Raw genomic sequence first — 14,115 nt, 5'->3', positions numbered from 1 at the left:
CAATCGCCACAAAACTGTGCTCACCTCTTTGCGCTCGGCTCCTTGTTGGTGCTCTCAGGAGGGTTGACACTCTTCCACACGTTGCCAAACGATCCTTTGGACATCTCATCCGTGATGTTAACGGTGGCAGGGTCTCCCCTTCAAAAACACACCAGACCACGAATCAGATGTTCAGCTGGGCTGAAATCATACGTGTCTCAGTACTTGTCTTTGGCGACACCTGCTGACCGCTTACTGGTTACTACACAAACACCAGCGTATAGATAGATAGACAGACAGACAGACAGACAGACAGATGGATGATAGATAGATAGATGGATGGATGGATGGATGGATGGATTGATAGCAGACAGAGCTCATACTTGAAATGAGCTTCCAATGGCACTTGTACGATGCCTTCCTCTTCGACAATAATACTGTGCTCCTCCTGATGAGAGAAAATATAAAAACGTCATCCACAGAATAGAAAATGTCATTGGTCGCGTTGGGGAAGCTATTTTGGAAGATAAGTTTGTAAAACTACATGTACTTTAGCCAAGTAGTTTGAAGAAATTGCATTTATACAGCCAAACGCAAGCTTCAGCCAGGAGGACTATTTTATTTATCTACCCAGTGTCAGCAAGACTTTAACAACATGCATTTCAATGTGCGGTGTATGTGAAGCAAGAGTTAAAAACCGATAGAAAATAAAAGTCACGTTAGCGTACAGCGTGAGAAACTTGCTTGTACTGACTGGAAACTTCAAAAATCCTGATTTACGGAACATGTATTTCACAATGCGAGTCGCTCTCAGACCGAATCAATAAGACAAAAAATATTTTGTGTTACTTGCCAAAATTGTACCTTGTAACTTGAGTTGTTGGACAACAAAGCGTGGCCCCAAAAGAGGCCTTGCAGTTACTTGCAGCGACCAAATATGAATATAGTTGAACCACCTGCTAACTATAACAAACTGTGGTGAAACTTCAGGGGAGCAAAGATACAAAATCTGCAGCACTATAACTCACCAAGATGCAAATTGAAGCTTGATATAGCTACCACTTTACATAAGCAAAAGGTGGACACTCACAGCTCCACTCTGAGCAACATTTGTGGGCGTGTTTCTATCACAGTTTATACAGCGAGTATACGCAGTTCTAAAGCCGTACTCCAGCGTACGGACTGAGGGAGGCAGTATAATGTGGTAGGCAGAGAGTGAATATGACTGACTCCGATTCTGAACATTCAGTTGTGCAGTTTGACACTAACAGTGTGTCTGTTCACAGTGAGTCCACAGGCAGTGCAAACTGGAGTCGATGTTTCACTGAGTAGCCGCAATGTAACAAAAATATAGAGAAAATTCACTGCAAAAAGCAGTGGAGGTGTTCAGCGTCCTGCTGTAAACGACAGTGATCGTTGCTTCAGAGATGTGCAAGAGCATCTCCACCAGATTGTTATGTAATACACTGTGGCTGCCGCTTGGTGGCGTCATAATCCACACGTTAGATGAGTGAATTCACTTCCCTCCATCACACTAAAGATGTCTCACTTTTAGCTTCAGCTAGCTTTTTTTTATCTTTTTAACAGTTTTCAAGCTACAGCATGCTGAAATAGTGATATCAAAGCAGAATATGTTCACTGAGTAAAACGGCACGTCATCAAAGTCTCGCACCTCTTGTGCTGCGTCCTCCAGCTTCTTCTTCTTCCACTCTGGCATCAGATCATCCAGCCAGCTCAGCTCTCTTTTGGTGAAGATGAAGTCAAGAAGCTTTCGGATGAACACCAACGCCAAGACCTGACAGAGCAGACCATGAGCGACAGTTCAATGTTCGACAGTCTGGAAACCTGATGGGTATTAAAGAAGCTGCAGATGCAGCTGCAACTTGGACTGCAAGCTCAGTTATCAGCTTTAAGAGTTTGGGGGAGGGTCCAGGACGTTAGCACATTACCTCCTGTTCCTCATTCTAACACGTGACAGCAGCACTGGAAAACCATGTCAGCCACAAATCTAGGTGGAAAGTGGGATTTATTACCATCATTGGGAACACGATGGCAGCTCGGGAGGTCTTGATGGTCCAGAGCAGCACCAAGCAGCTGAGCTGGATGATGGTGAAAAGGTGAACCTTCCTCAGGGGAACATGGCGGAGATAAATGAAGTCTGGCTGATGCTTGGTCGGCATGCCAAACAGCTTCAGACGGTCAAAAAACTGCACGCACAGATACACGGAGTCGTCAAGTTTTCCGCTGTTAGTCCCCAACATGAAACTGAAGAAGTGTACCTGGATGCCTCGGAGCGAAGACGCCCCCATATAGAGGAACACACCGTAAAGCACCGGCATCGGGATGAACTGAAAAACAGACATTGTTCAGGATGGTTCAGGGCGTTCAAGATTCCCAACTGACCTTCAGCACAGATGTCATGAAGACAGAGCAGCCCATCAGGGTGAAGATCATCAGGCCGGTGAAACGCTGCTCTCTGATCCCCAGGAATTTTGGCTGCTCTCCGGGAGCGGAGCACTCGGACTCCAGTTTCAGGCTGTTCACGTGGGAGATGGACAGCACGGTGGCAGCCACGAACCACGGCAGGCCCATGACCGAGCACACGCCCAGCATCACGCCCACCACGAACAGGTCCAGGTGGTATCCACAACCTTTCTGTTGATGACCATAGAGAGACAACATCAAATGACTCTCTTCAAAGGAGAGTCAGCCAGTTGTACTTCAAAGATTTCAATTCTTAAACGTTTCCATCCAGCTTGTTTGTCGATAAAGACCTTCTATAAGGGGTTGGGAACCTTTGGCTGTGGTGTGGCTCTTGCAGCATAGGAGTTCAAAATCATCTTTAAATCATGGTAGCGCGCCCCCTACTGGTAGAAAACAAGCATGACATGAAATACCTTCAGCTTGTGCTCCTTCCTGTTGATGATGACCGCTGTGATCTGCTGGTCCATAAAGATGAGGATCGTGCACAGCAGAGCCGGGATGAATGTGATGATGGTGGTCCACCAGGGGTTCGGACCAACTGGGTTGATAATCCAGCCACGGTCGTCTCTGGTTGGCTGAACCAAAACGGAATTCCATTTGCTCTCCAGATTCACGTTTAAATGTCCATCATCTCAGACAATGTCTTGACCTCATGACCCCCTCATGTACACACTAACTTGGGAACCACACGCAAACCTACTCTCAAACTCACCTTGAACTTGCTGGGCACCTGCAGCTTAGGTGAAGGGATCCCCAGGGCGTAATCTATCAGCACCATGGTGAGGATGGTGATGAAGACTGCGAAATCGCTGATGATGCCCCGCACCTGCAGAAGAAAGTATAGCAGTGACCACCAGGTGGGGCTGAAGCGCAACAGATTGGTGAGTCAGCATCACGCCACACATTACGCCGATGGGTGTCATGATTCGGTGAATCATAGAAATATCACACATAGAACGGCAATGCAGACGGTAAAATATAATCCTTTGTCACTAGATGGCGCTGTGGTTCAGTTTAAAACCAAGTTCAGTACATCCTGAATGATATCATCCCAGTCCTCAGAATCACATTTGAACAACCATCAAAAGAAAAAATCATTTTATTAATATTGAGTGACACAGCCCGACATATTATACATTCAAAACATCAGGCTTTTCTTTATTAACAGAAAGCACTAAGTGACCATGAAAGATATGATGGCATCATGTTTTGTAGATCTAAAATATGAATCTAAAAATAAATTCCAGACAAATGATTTGTCGAGTAAAGAGCATAACGAAAAAAATTGGGGTGAGGGCTGGTTTTCACCGGCGCATACCTTGGTGGGGAAGTATCGGCTGGTCTTAAACTCCTTGAGGAACGCAGACATGAAGACAGTGGAGAAGAACAGCACCACACACCAAAACAGTACGTCAGGGATGTAGGGACCGTGGGGACCACAGGCGGCGCCTTCAAAGCTTCCATGTAGCATCTCGCACTCCTACTGGCACCAGAGGACAAGGTGATGACGGCCATGACATAACAAGATTCATTAGAATGACAAGAGGGAGGAAGGGAACACAAAAATGAAACCAATTAAAAAGGTGTCAAAGTCGATGCCTGACACATCATGAAGAATTGTAAGCCTAAATATTGACACATCTCAAAAGGAAGAGCTTGTTCCTGGTGGCGTGAGTGATACAGTGAGAGTTTTCAGGCTGCGTTTCTGTGCCCATGCAGGATTATCCCATGAAATCCTCGCCACATGTTCTTAATCTCCACCTAGTTACCATGCTGCAGGACGGAACCAGGCGTCAGAAGCAGCGCGGAGTAAATTAAAGCACCTTTTTAGGCGTGTTGCTACACATACAGACCGGTCCTAACTTAACCCATTATTGTCTGGAATATCCAAATTTCAGGAATTACTCACGTGAACGTCCAGCACAGTCCAGTTGACTTGGGAGGCTGTGATGTTTCTCTCCTCCCAGAACTTCATTGTGGCATTGCTGGGGTCTCTGGGTTCCACACACGCACATCTGAAGACAATAAAAGTGCATCCAGAAGCTTGAGGATCTGTAAACAAACTCTTCAGCTTTTAAGCATGGTTGTCACGCCTGTTTTAGAGCCAATAATTTTTCCATATAGTCACACTTGTCAAGGCCTTTTGGGGTTTAGTTCATCTTCAGACACAAACAACAACACAGTGTCCCGCAGTCCAATGAGTCACCAGAGGAAACCTGAGCACCATCATGTATGGACATAATGAAGGATGTTCTCGGGAGACACTGTATCCTGGGATTATGAATCCCAACCTCATAAATTCTTGACTTAACATTTGTTGCTGGATGACACAGCATCATCATAAGAACAGTGCACGAATTAATCTGCTGAGCTTGTCAGCTCTCTTCCACTTATTAATTTCATACACTGTCAGATACAGCTGGCTTATTGTTGCGTATCAATCCATAAGTAGTAGTTTGAATGCACGATGTCCTTGACTCATCCCTGCTATCTTCATTCACTTGAATCAGTATTAATATTCAAGTGAACATAAAATCCATTTAGTTGACAAAAACACAACGCAAGTTTTAGATGGAAATCTTTCCGGAAAAAACATGCCAAAATAAAATAAAATTAAAATGTCTGTGCCCTCTTGAAGTGCTCCATGAAGTTGACTGTTAATGCTACAAAGATATTTAGTGTGAAACTACAGCTAGACAACACAGATAAGGTCCCTGGTCATAGTGCTCATTCGCATGTCTCGGGGCAGATCTCTGCCTCAATGAGAGCAACACAGTGGTCTGCAGTTTGTTTTCAACATGACAAGAGGAAATGAATCTGTAGACCCATGACTTGTCCGTCGACTTAAAATACAGCCTCCTTGTTTCATGACAGACAGTAATGCCAGATTACCATCTAATCACTGGTAACGTCAACAAGCAAACAGATTTGGCAATAACATCCGCGTTCACTCCAAATCTGTTTGAGAGCAGAGCGAACGGCGAACTACTTTCCATCTGTGTGATGTCACTTCCACTTACGAATACTGTGTGAGCTTCAGCAGGTCGTTGTTCTTGTTGATGGGGTAGTGCACGCCCAGGTGGACCAGCTTCTCCAGCGCCTCATAGATGAAGATGATGCAGATCAGTGCAGCGAAGGCTTCTTCAGTGAAGCGTGTGATGTAGCAGACCAGCGAGCTGGCATCTGTGGCCACCAGCAGCAGACAGAAGAAGGCTGTCCACAGGCCAATGCAGGCCCTCAGGGAGAGGTAGGAGAGGCCATATTCCCTGAGAAGAAACACAAATGCAGGGCACTCAATCGCATGGTCTGTTTCACTTAAAACTCCAAAAAAATGTTCACATTCTCTTCTAGCATCTGTTCAGTCAAGACGCATACTTGCAGAACTTGAAGAGGATCTTCTCAAAGACAAGTACAGGACCCGTACTGCCAAGGATGGTGAGGGGTTGACCAGCAAACAGTGAATAGGCAATTCCAGTCATTGAAGCCCCAAACAGGGACTCAATAGCACTCTGCAGACAGTAAACAAGAGAGAATTAGAAATTAGAACGGACCTCATGCCTGGGACCAGGAGTACACTGGAGAGGAGATGTCTTCACTGGATAATTTTGGGGAAGTAAATGACCGTAAGATTTGACTGTATGTCATGAATAAAGTGTTGTGTTTTCACCACTGCTTCTCTCAAGGGACACAAACAAACATGAAAACAAGTGACATCACATGAAGGATGAAGGGCGGGTGGCGGTGCCACTGAGTACACAAACAAGACGGCCTCATCCTGACTAACCAAGCGCAGAGGTCATCCCTACTTATTTAGACTCTAGACCCTTTAAAACATCATATCTTCAACAGCAGAACCCCCTCTGCCTCTGTTTTAGAACACAAGTATAAACTGTACAGTAGTCTGGCAAGCATGCAGCTGTAGGGAGTAGCTTTACACTTTACTAGTCAGGAATATACTATCAGACTGTCTCATTGTGAAAACCTGCTTCATTCTTACATTGAGTTCCACTGTTTTTTTAGGCCTATTTGTACCCACTTTTAACAATATATAGCTGTAATTTCTGGACTACAGAGTGTCCTGGAGTAGAAGCCCCACCCACTGAATAGTTCTTGTTTTTTAACATAGTTGGTCTACAAGCCACAGGTGGAGTCTACACCATAAAATGCTCAGTGAATTCTGTGTGCTATCTTAAAAATGTGCAAGGCTACATAACATAACTTACGAACTACCTTTTAAACTGCGATCCAGCATCGTGTCTGAGTGACCAAACTTGATGTTCTGAATGTGTATATGCCACCAATATTATGAACTAGCCACGTGGGACCGACAAAATACAGGCATTTTATTTACATTACAGCTTTCTAATTGCTGTTTCGTTGTTTCCCGGAGCTGAGGATAAGGATCCAGACCGGTGGAGGAAACAGTGCGATGTAATGTAAAAAAGGCACCTGCAATTTCATTGGTCTGACGTGATAAGGCTTAATACCGTGACGGTATTGAAGCATCATTTAACCCGTAGTGTTATGAAAAAAGTATCAGCCTGTAGTCCGGAAATTACGGTATTCTACACAGTCTGCTACAACCAAGTCATGAACTATGGTAATGTGTGTGATGAATTACACATGGCTATGGCAAATACAGCACGTTTGTGGCCAGGGTCGGTACACTCTGTGTCTATGATGCTCCCTTCAGATCTCTTCCTGGGTATGAAAGTATGAGCAGAACATGATGGTGAAGGTTACCGTGTTGAAAGCACATCGTACTGATGCAGTCTCCTGCGGCTGTGCTTTCTTATGAACCTTCAGTGTAAGGCATGATAATTCTTACCACGCGTCCTTCCGTGGCCTCTCCCAAGAGCCCACCAAAGGTAATAACAGGTGACATGCAGGCGCAGTACAGGAAGAGAAAAGAGGCCAAACACTTCAGGCTGATGGCATCTGTGTAGTCGGACAAGTAGTGAGGAGCTTTTCTCTTGATGTCCAAGATGAACCCCCCAAAAAACCTATCAAGAGATATGGAAGTCGAAGAGAAGATTAAAGCCGAGGAACACGTAGACAACATATCATTAGATGACAGTCGCAATGAAGCTTGTACAAGAAAACAAAGACAAAAACCACTTTGTCATGCTTCATGTGCGCAAGTTCAGCCCTCAACTGCGGGAAAACTCTCCAGCAGAGAGTACCGGCCTGGCTGCAAGCCGTTGTGATGGCAACCGCAGGCTGATATTTCAGAGTCTGAGTCATGAGTAGGCAGGGATGCTGTGTTCTGAGAGGCAGGAAGTCCACTTCATCACTGCACCTCAGCAGACATTAGATCTGAACCTGGATAAAATCCCATAGATCCAACTCAAAAGTGCTCTCCAGACAAATGAACCTCTTTTGATTTGATGTAGACTATCTGCATGAGAACCTGCCTGTAAGTGGCCAACAGGAGACCTGACACACTGAGACTTACTAAACTAAAAAAGTAGTAAAATAATAATAATAATAATAATAATAATAATAATAATAATAATAATAATTGGGCGTTTCCTACATTTTATTATATAAATGGCAACATATCACTTTGCTTTGTTTTTCATGTGTGTTGCTTGTGTGTGATTTTCGCTCTGATGGGTTATAATGTGTCAAAATAAAACACTGACTGTACATTCATATAACTGAGATTGTGCTGAAAAAATGACACCAAACATGGAAAGGTAAACACAGGATGCCCAAAACCAACTTCAAATTTTGCATAAAAATATTGGTCAGGGAAAGGGCTGGTAAATGTAACTTGGCAAGTAACTTGTAATCTTAGTTACTTGAAAATTCAAGTAATCTGTAAAGTAACCAAGTTACTTTTTGAGGGAGTAATCAGTTATCAGTAGTCGGATTACTTTTTCAAAGTAACTGTGGCAACACTGGCCATGAATAATACTAATGTCACTTAATATTGTGAGTAATACTAACTGTATTGCATCCATCAATTCAATGAGGTAAAATGAATGAAAATGGAAAACTATATTTGCTGAGACTTCACAGCTACGAAAACACCTGCAGACAGACAAACATCCTAATGGGAAACTATTGATCTTGGTGTGAACGTGCTGTTCCACTGTGACACCTACCTTCCTGTGCGCTGAAGCTCCGGTCCACCGTGTCCTCCGTGTGCCTCAGACTCCCCAAGATCTGTCACTCCGTTGGGAACAGGGGGTATTTTGCGCTTTTCCTGTGGCGATGATGAGCACATCATCATCTCACCGCACAGCAGCAGTTCAAATATAAACACTCATAAGAACATGTTAATTCACCTGAGAAGGAACATTTTTCGGAGGCTCTATCCTTATGGACGGGTCCCACTCTCCAGGAGGTAACACGGTCACCTGGTCGAGGAACTCGTCGATGCCTGCGACCAAGTCATTTCTGTCTTTGGCTTTATATGCCACATCATGGAAAATCTGCAGAGAAGACATGAAGCAATCCAGAATAGAGTTATGACACGCATGGAGATTTGATGATAATGGACCAGGCAGGTATTTATGGCACCAGATTATGACAGCGAAGTATTAAATGAAAAGACCTCATAGAAATAACGTAAGTCAGTGTTTCTTAACCATAGGGCAGAGGCCCACGGTTGGGCCGTGAGCGCCCCCTAGAAGGCCCCTGGACGCTTTTTGTTTTACACCTCTGGGCCACTGGACGCTCAGTTGAAATACATTTGTAGTGTGTCATTGAATTGACTTGACAGCAGCACATTCCTGATAGTCTAGACTTTTCAATGACACATATCTTTGCACTGATCACATGGTTTCATGCCATTTCACAAGATTTTGGTTTGTTTACATGTAAGTAGAGTAAATACGGTTATTGAACACAAATGAAATCAAGAGTAAATGAATCACTTGTATCACTTGAATCGGCCCCAGGGCTATTTGTTCTGGAAAAGGTGAGTGCAGAGATCAAAAAGGTTAAGAATCCATGACGTAGGTTATGCTTTACTAATGTCAACCATCAGTATAAAACTAGAACATGATTGAGAAGATAACAATGGCACAAAACTGAGAAAGAGTAGGTGAAAAAATGGAGTCTTTTTTAAGGTTATAGACCATTGAAATGCTGCAGGAAAAAAGATGTGTAGACATTAGAAACAATAAGGCATTTTACCACCAGGGGTCTCCCCGATGAACGGCGAATCAGGTGAGGCTTGTCAGTAAAGGGTGAAGTAAAGGTGAAACTATGTAAATAAATCGTGATCGTCTGAGCCAATGCTGTAAATTCCACGCTACACAGTTGAGTAATACACTTTAGTGACTTTGGTTATATCCACAAATAAAAAATTAGAATTAATACAATATTAATATAAATATGATAATATGAATTAATTTACCATGGTTTTTTTCATGACAGACTTTTTAGGACATTCCTGATTCGGGAAATGTAATTTCTATAACCAAATGTCCAGTCGTTGGCAGCCCATAATGGTTCAGGACCAATTCATTCCCATAAATGATGAAGTAGGTTGCCGTCCATCTATTTTCACTCATCCCAGAGGACAGCTGCCAGGATACAAATCACATCTGGCTTGCATGATGGACAGCAACATTAGCTCACAGCACCGCTGAGGGAAATACTGCCGTGGTTCTCATGTCAGTCCCTGGTGATTGACAAAGTGGCGGTCAAAGGTCAGAGAAAGGTAAAAGGAGAGAGCAGCTCTGGTGACGAAATATCCACCGATTATCATGGTGCAGTTTGAAATATCATGCAGGAGTAACTTTATTTTAGTTAGACAAATGCGTCAGCACAGACGGTACAGCTGACAGAAGCTTTCATTTTTAACATCTATCTTCATTCATTTGTACACAATCAGTTGATGCCCCACGATCACCGACTCTTCATGTGTAAACAGAGAAGCTAATTCACCTCATCTGTCATCAGGGTGGCGATGGATCGGCCGATTTCATGATACTGGGGGCCCTTTCCCAGGGGGCCAAGCAGGATGAAGAGAAACCTGTGGAAAGAAAACATCTTAAATGGCTTTATAATGAGGCAGTTCAGGGTGGATGTGCTTTTCTTTTTTTTAATCCCACAGACAAAAGCAAGAGCTTGGATGTTTGTAAAACCTTGTGGTGATGGGAACTTCTGCCAGACCGTTGAGCAGCACAGCAGGTGCGAGGCGGACAAAGGCCACGACCGGACGTTCTAAGAACTCCAGTTCCCCGACCAGAACATTAGAAGCCTCCGCTCCAGGAGGGATCTTCTTCATGAAGTGCAGGTCAATCTGGATTCAAATTGAACCGGAAAATAACTTTGGGTTACCATTGCATTTTAAAGAAGAGTCGTGAGAAAACACTTATCATTCTCTAACCCCTCAACAACACAATGAGCTGGATTCCAGTCACTTTCCCAGGACAAGTGGTGCCCCGCCCACATGAAACCCAATCTTAAGTTAAATATTCAGCATTAGTCTTGAGGCCGGCTATGGTTACCAGCAGATAAACAGCCAGATCAGCGGTGGGTCTGGCTGCTCACCTTGCTGAAGTCGACAGCACTATTTTCTCTGCTGACGTCCTGTTTGCCTTCATTGTTGGCCGGCTGAGACTGGGGTGAGACTGTTTGGCCTGTTGGACAGAGCAACAATTATGTCAATTTCCATCTGCCTCAAATGATCACAACACTGCTTTCCCACACAAAGACAAAGGTCTGCAGTGAGCGTCTAAAGGGTAAAGTTACATTCTGTGGAAGGAAAGAAGGCACAGCACACTCTTTTGTCTTGGGTGGTGCACCTTTGTCAGGCAGTCTTGTCCCAAGACAAAACAACAGTGTATCTCACAGAGTGAATCTTGTGAGTAAAGACCATTTACAGGACGATCTTTAGCAAAGTGAACAAGGCTAAGTGAAACATGGGAAGTGCAATATTTGTTTTTCATTTAAAACATCAAATATTAGCCAGGTGAGTGTCTGAGATGAGATGATAGTAAAAGAAATGGTCATGGCTTGGGATCATGGCATCAATGGGAATTCACTTCTAGAAAGTCACAGATATCTCAAAAGTGCACCATTAAAAACAAATTTTAATCACATGATTTGAGAGCTTTTCATGATCAAAACTGTACATGAATCACACTTCCCAAATGCCAAAACTATTTCTTTATTTGGCAAACTATGTTATATGAAGTTATGACTTATGTTTCCAAAAGGTGTTGCAGCTATTAGACTCATTAGTTCCTGAATTTTTAGTGAAATGTAAAGAAAAGAGCATCGCTAGTTCTGAAAAATGGAGGTAGAATTATTTTCTACTTCTGATTTTATGGTCCACAGAATAAACATTGACCGTAACCTCCAAAGGTTACAGTTCAAGAGCACGATTTAAAAGTCTGCTATTTACTCAATACAGATTTTTTTTTTTTTAATCAGATGGTGAAGTTGGTTCAAAATTGTGCTCCATCCTTCTTCAAAGCTGGTTTGGGTGACATTAGCATGCTCTCCTCTTTACACTGCTCATTTGTAGTCTACTCCAAACGCTACACTGTGGCTATCAGAGTTAGCTTAGCCGTTGCCTGTGCTGTTCTCTTGCTCTGGATCTTCCTGAGACATGGGGCAGTATCCTTGAGCAAAAGCCTCAAGAACACTCAAACGCTTGGTCCTGCCATCGTCATGTGACACGTCTGATGTCATGTGACTGCGGCTCCTGAGGGAACTGAAAGGTGATGAAGGGATGGACAGACGTGATAAGCAGCTCACACACCGTGGCCACACGGCACAGGACAAGAACGTTTTGGGTCGGGGGTTTGTGGTCGGTGGTTTTTGAGGAAAACCACTGGAGGGTTTGGTGGATTGATAAGATAAGTCACTGACTGGTGATCGGCACACACATCCACACATGCATGTTTGTAAAAAGGACAAACAAACACAGAAACATGGAGAAACAAGAGGAGACAATGTAATACAACACAGCAAGTCACACATGAACATGAACATTTCAACATGAATACATCAATATGTGTTCATACATGTTGGTCGCAGCGAGTCAGAATCTTACCATTCTTGTCCATGGAATGGGGTTCAGACTGTTTTTTGCCGATATCTGCAAAAGAGCGAACAATTGGAATGCGATTGGCTAGTTTTTTGTGGTTCTGGTGGTGGTGCTGCTTTAGCAGGGCCTCGCGGATCCTCCTCCTGGCATCCTGACCCACAGGCCCAGACACCTCGTGCTGGTCCAAAACCATATCTGCAAGGATAACACAGCTGTACGTCAACTTTCATTCCACTTTCCACACAATTTACGGGACGGAGCCGCGATAGGTTTTCTATGTTTACCGGCAATCTCCTCCAGTGAGTTCGCCCTCATGTCCAGCATCACAGTGCCATTCATTATGCAACTGCGAAGCTCAAAAAGGCTGTGTAGAGACAGAGTGGCAACATATGGCTTACTCCACCGCTCACCGCCATCCTCAACATCCTCCTCAAACTTCAGCCACCTGGAAATGGACAAACACATGCATAAGATGTGGCCATGCTGTTAGTGTCACAACAATCTCAACCAATGTACAACTACAAAGAAGAAATACTTCTAGAATTCTGTGTCCATATACTGCCATGACACACATTGTGATTATGTGGAGGTCCTCATAAGTGGGTCAAACATCTTATGACGCCACTTGTGCACTGAAGCAGTCGAAGTAGCAGAAATATCTGCCAATAATGAGGGGTTTGTCAACAGTTTTTGAGGAAGAAAAGCAGTGTAATGTGAACCAAGGACTTGTTCTGAATTCAACCATGTTGGACTCGACTATTGTGAGAGGATGAAGTGGCTGAATGGATCAGAGGTGGACAGCAACACTGAATGCTAATGTAAATGGAATGTAAAACTCTCTTCAGAGGGGTCAGCAGGACAAAACATGTCATGCGTTTGGGTCAACAGTGGGACTGACTGGGTCCAGTATTGACGCCACCTCACCCATGTCTTTGATAGCTTCTCTACTGTTTTGATAGCTTGCTAGCATGGATGGTTTACATTGGAAAACCCTGGGCATTTGCAGCCGATTTCCAAATGCGTTTGAGGCAAACTTTCAGGGGAAAATCATCCTGCAAAGCAGCCAAAAGCAGATGGCAGCCACTCACGCCTTATTCTTTAAACTGGCTTCACCTATTGCCGATGACACTCTTCATCTTTTGGTTAGAAGAACAGGCTTCCATGCTCAGTGGAACCAGTAGAACATCCAGCTGTCATGCAACGCTGGGCCATTTCTCCTCTGATCCTGAAGCTGAAGAGCTTTTTGACCTGCATTCTAATGGTGCACCTCCAGTGACCTCACAAAGGCTGGTTTGTGGTTCTGGCTGTGATGCACATAGAGCTAGCTTTGCACTGATTTAGCGTGTAATTCAACAGAACCACCATGGTAGACCATTTACGATTATTTCATAGATTGTGTTCAAGGTGCCCTGCATGGCCAAAGGAGTCTACCTGGCTGTCTCCTTCCATTCAGCATCCTCCCCCTCCCGGAGGCAAATTTCATCCAGCTCTGTAAAAAGAGCGTGAGGGATGTGTTCTTCGTCGCCATCTTCTGTCCCCAACAGAAACTGCACTCTTTGAGCTGGCGTGTCTGCTGCAAAAATAAAACAGGCACCATGAGAACAGTAGTGCATGAGAGGAAGGGGGGGGCACAGAGC

At 44.1% G+C, this 14,115-nt stretch overlaps 1 protein-coding gene across 7 annotated transcripts in view; it reads right to left on the bottom strand.

Moving 5' to 3' along the window:
- The window catches only part of LOC128752776 (sodium-driven chloride bicarbonate exchanger-like), a 35,652-nt gene that overhangs the window by 3,183 nt on the left and 18,354 nt on the right, over positions 1–14,115 (bottom strand). For 4 of the 7 annotated variants that reach the window (XM_053854386.1, XM_053854387.1, XM_053854390.1 and 1 more), the window contains 20 exons: positions 13,910–14,051; positions 12,763–12,923; positions 12,485–12,673; positions 10,975–11,063; positions 10,566–10,723; positions 10,366–10,453; positions 8,757–8,903; positions 8,574–8,674; positions 7,292–7,466; positions 5,839–5,972; positions 5,484–5,729; positions 4,373–4,478; positions 3,782–3,943; positions 3,176–3,289; positions 2,877–3,038; positions 2,383–2,634; positions 2,013–2,327; positions 1,652–1,774; positions 363–427; positions 25–138 (listed from right to left, as the gene is read on the bottom strand). In XM_053854386.1, coding sequence (XP_053710361.1) covers positions 25–138; positions 363–427; positions 1,652–1,774; positions 2,013–2,327; positions 2,383–2,634; positions 2,877–3,038; positions 3,176–3,289; positions 3,782–3,943; positions 4,373–4,478; positions 5,484–5,729; positions 5,839–5,972; positions 7,292–7,466; positions 8,574–8,674; positions 8,757–8,903; positions 10,366–10,453; positions 10,566–10,723; positions 10,975–11,063; positions 12,485–12,673; positions 12,763–12,923; positions 13,910–14,051 — 3,043 coding nt within the window. The remainder of the gene's footprint in view (positions 1–24; positions 139–362; positions 428–1,651; positions 1,775–2,012; positions 2,328–2,382; positions 2,635–2,876; positions 3,039–3,175; positions 3,290–3,781; positions 3,944–4,372; positions 4,479–5,483; positions 5,730–5,838; positions 5,973–7,291; positions 7,467–8,573; positions 8,675–8,756; positions 8,904–10,365; positions 10,454–10,565; positions 10,724–10,974; positions 11,064–12,484; positions 12,674–12,762; positions 12,924–13,909; positions 14,052–14,115) is intronic. The other 3 variants (XM_053854393.1, XM_053854392.1, XM_053854388.1) reach the window with 3 other exon arrangements.

Source organism: Synchiropus splendidus, chromosome 1 (genome assembly GCF_027744825.2).
Source record: "Synchiropus splendidus isolate RoL2022-P1 chromosome 1, RoL_Sspl_1.0, whole genome shotgun sequence".
Taxonomy (NCBI): Eukaryota; Metazoa; Chordata; class Actinopteri; order Syngnathiformes; family Callionymidae; genus Synchiropus; species Synchiropus splendidus.
The sequence above is the reverse complement of the archived record's forward strand: the minus strand, read 5'-3'. Positions and strand labels throughout refer to the sequence as shown.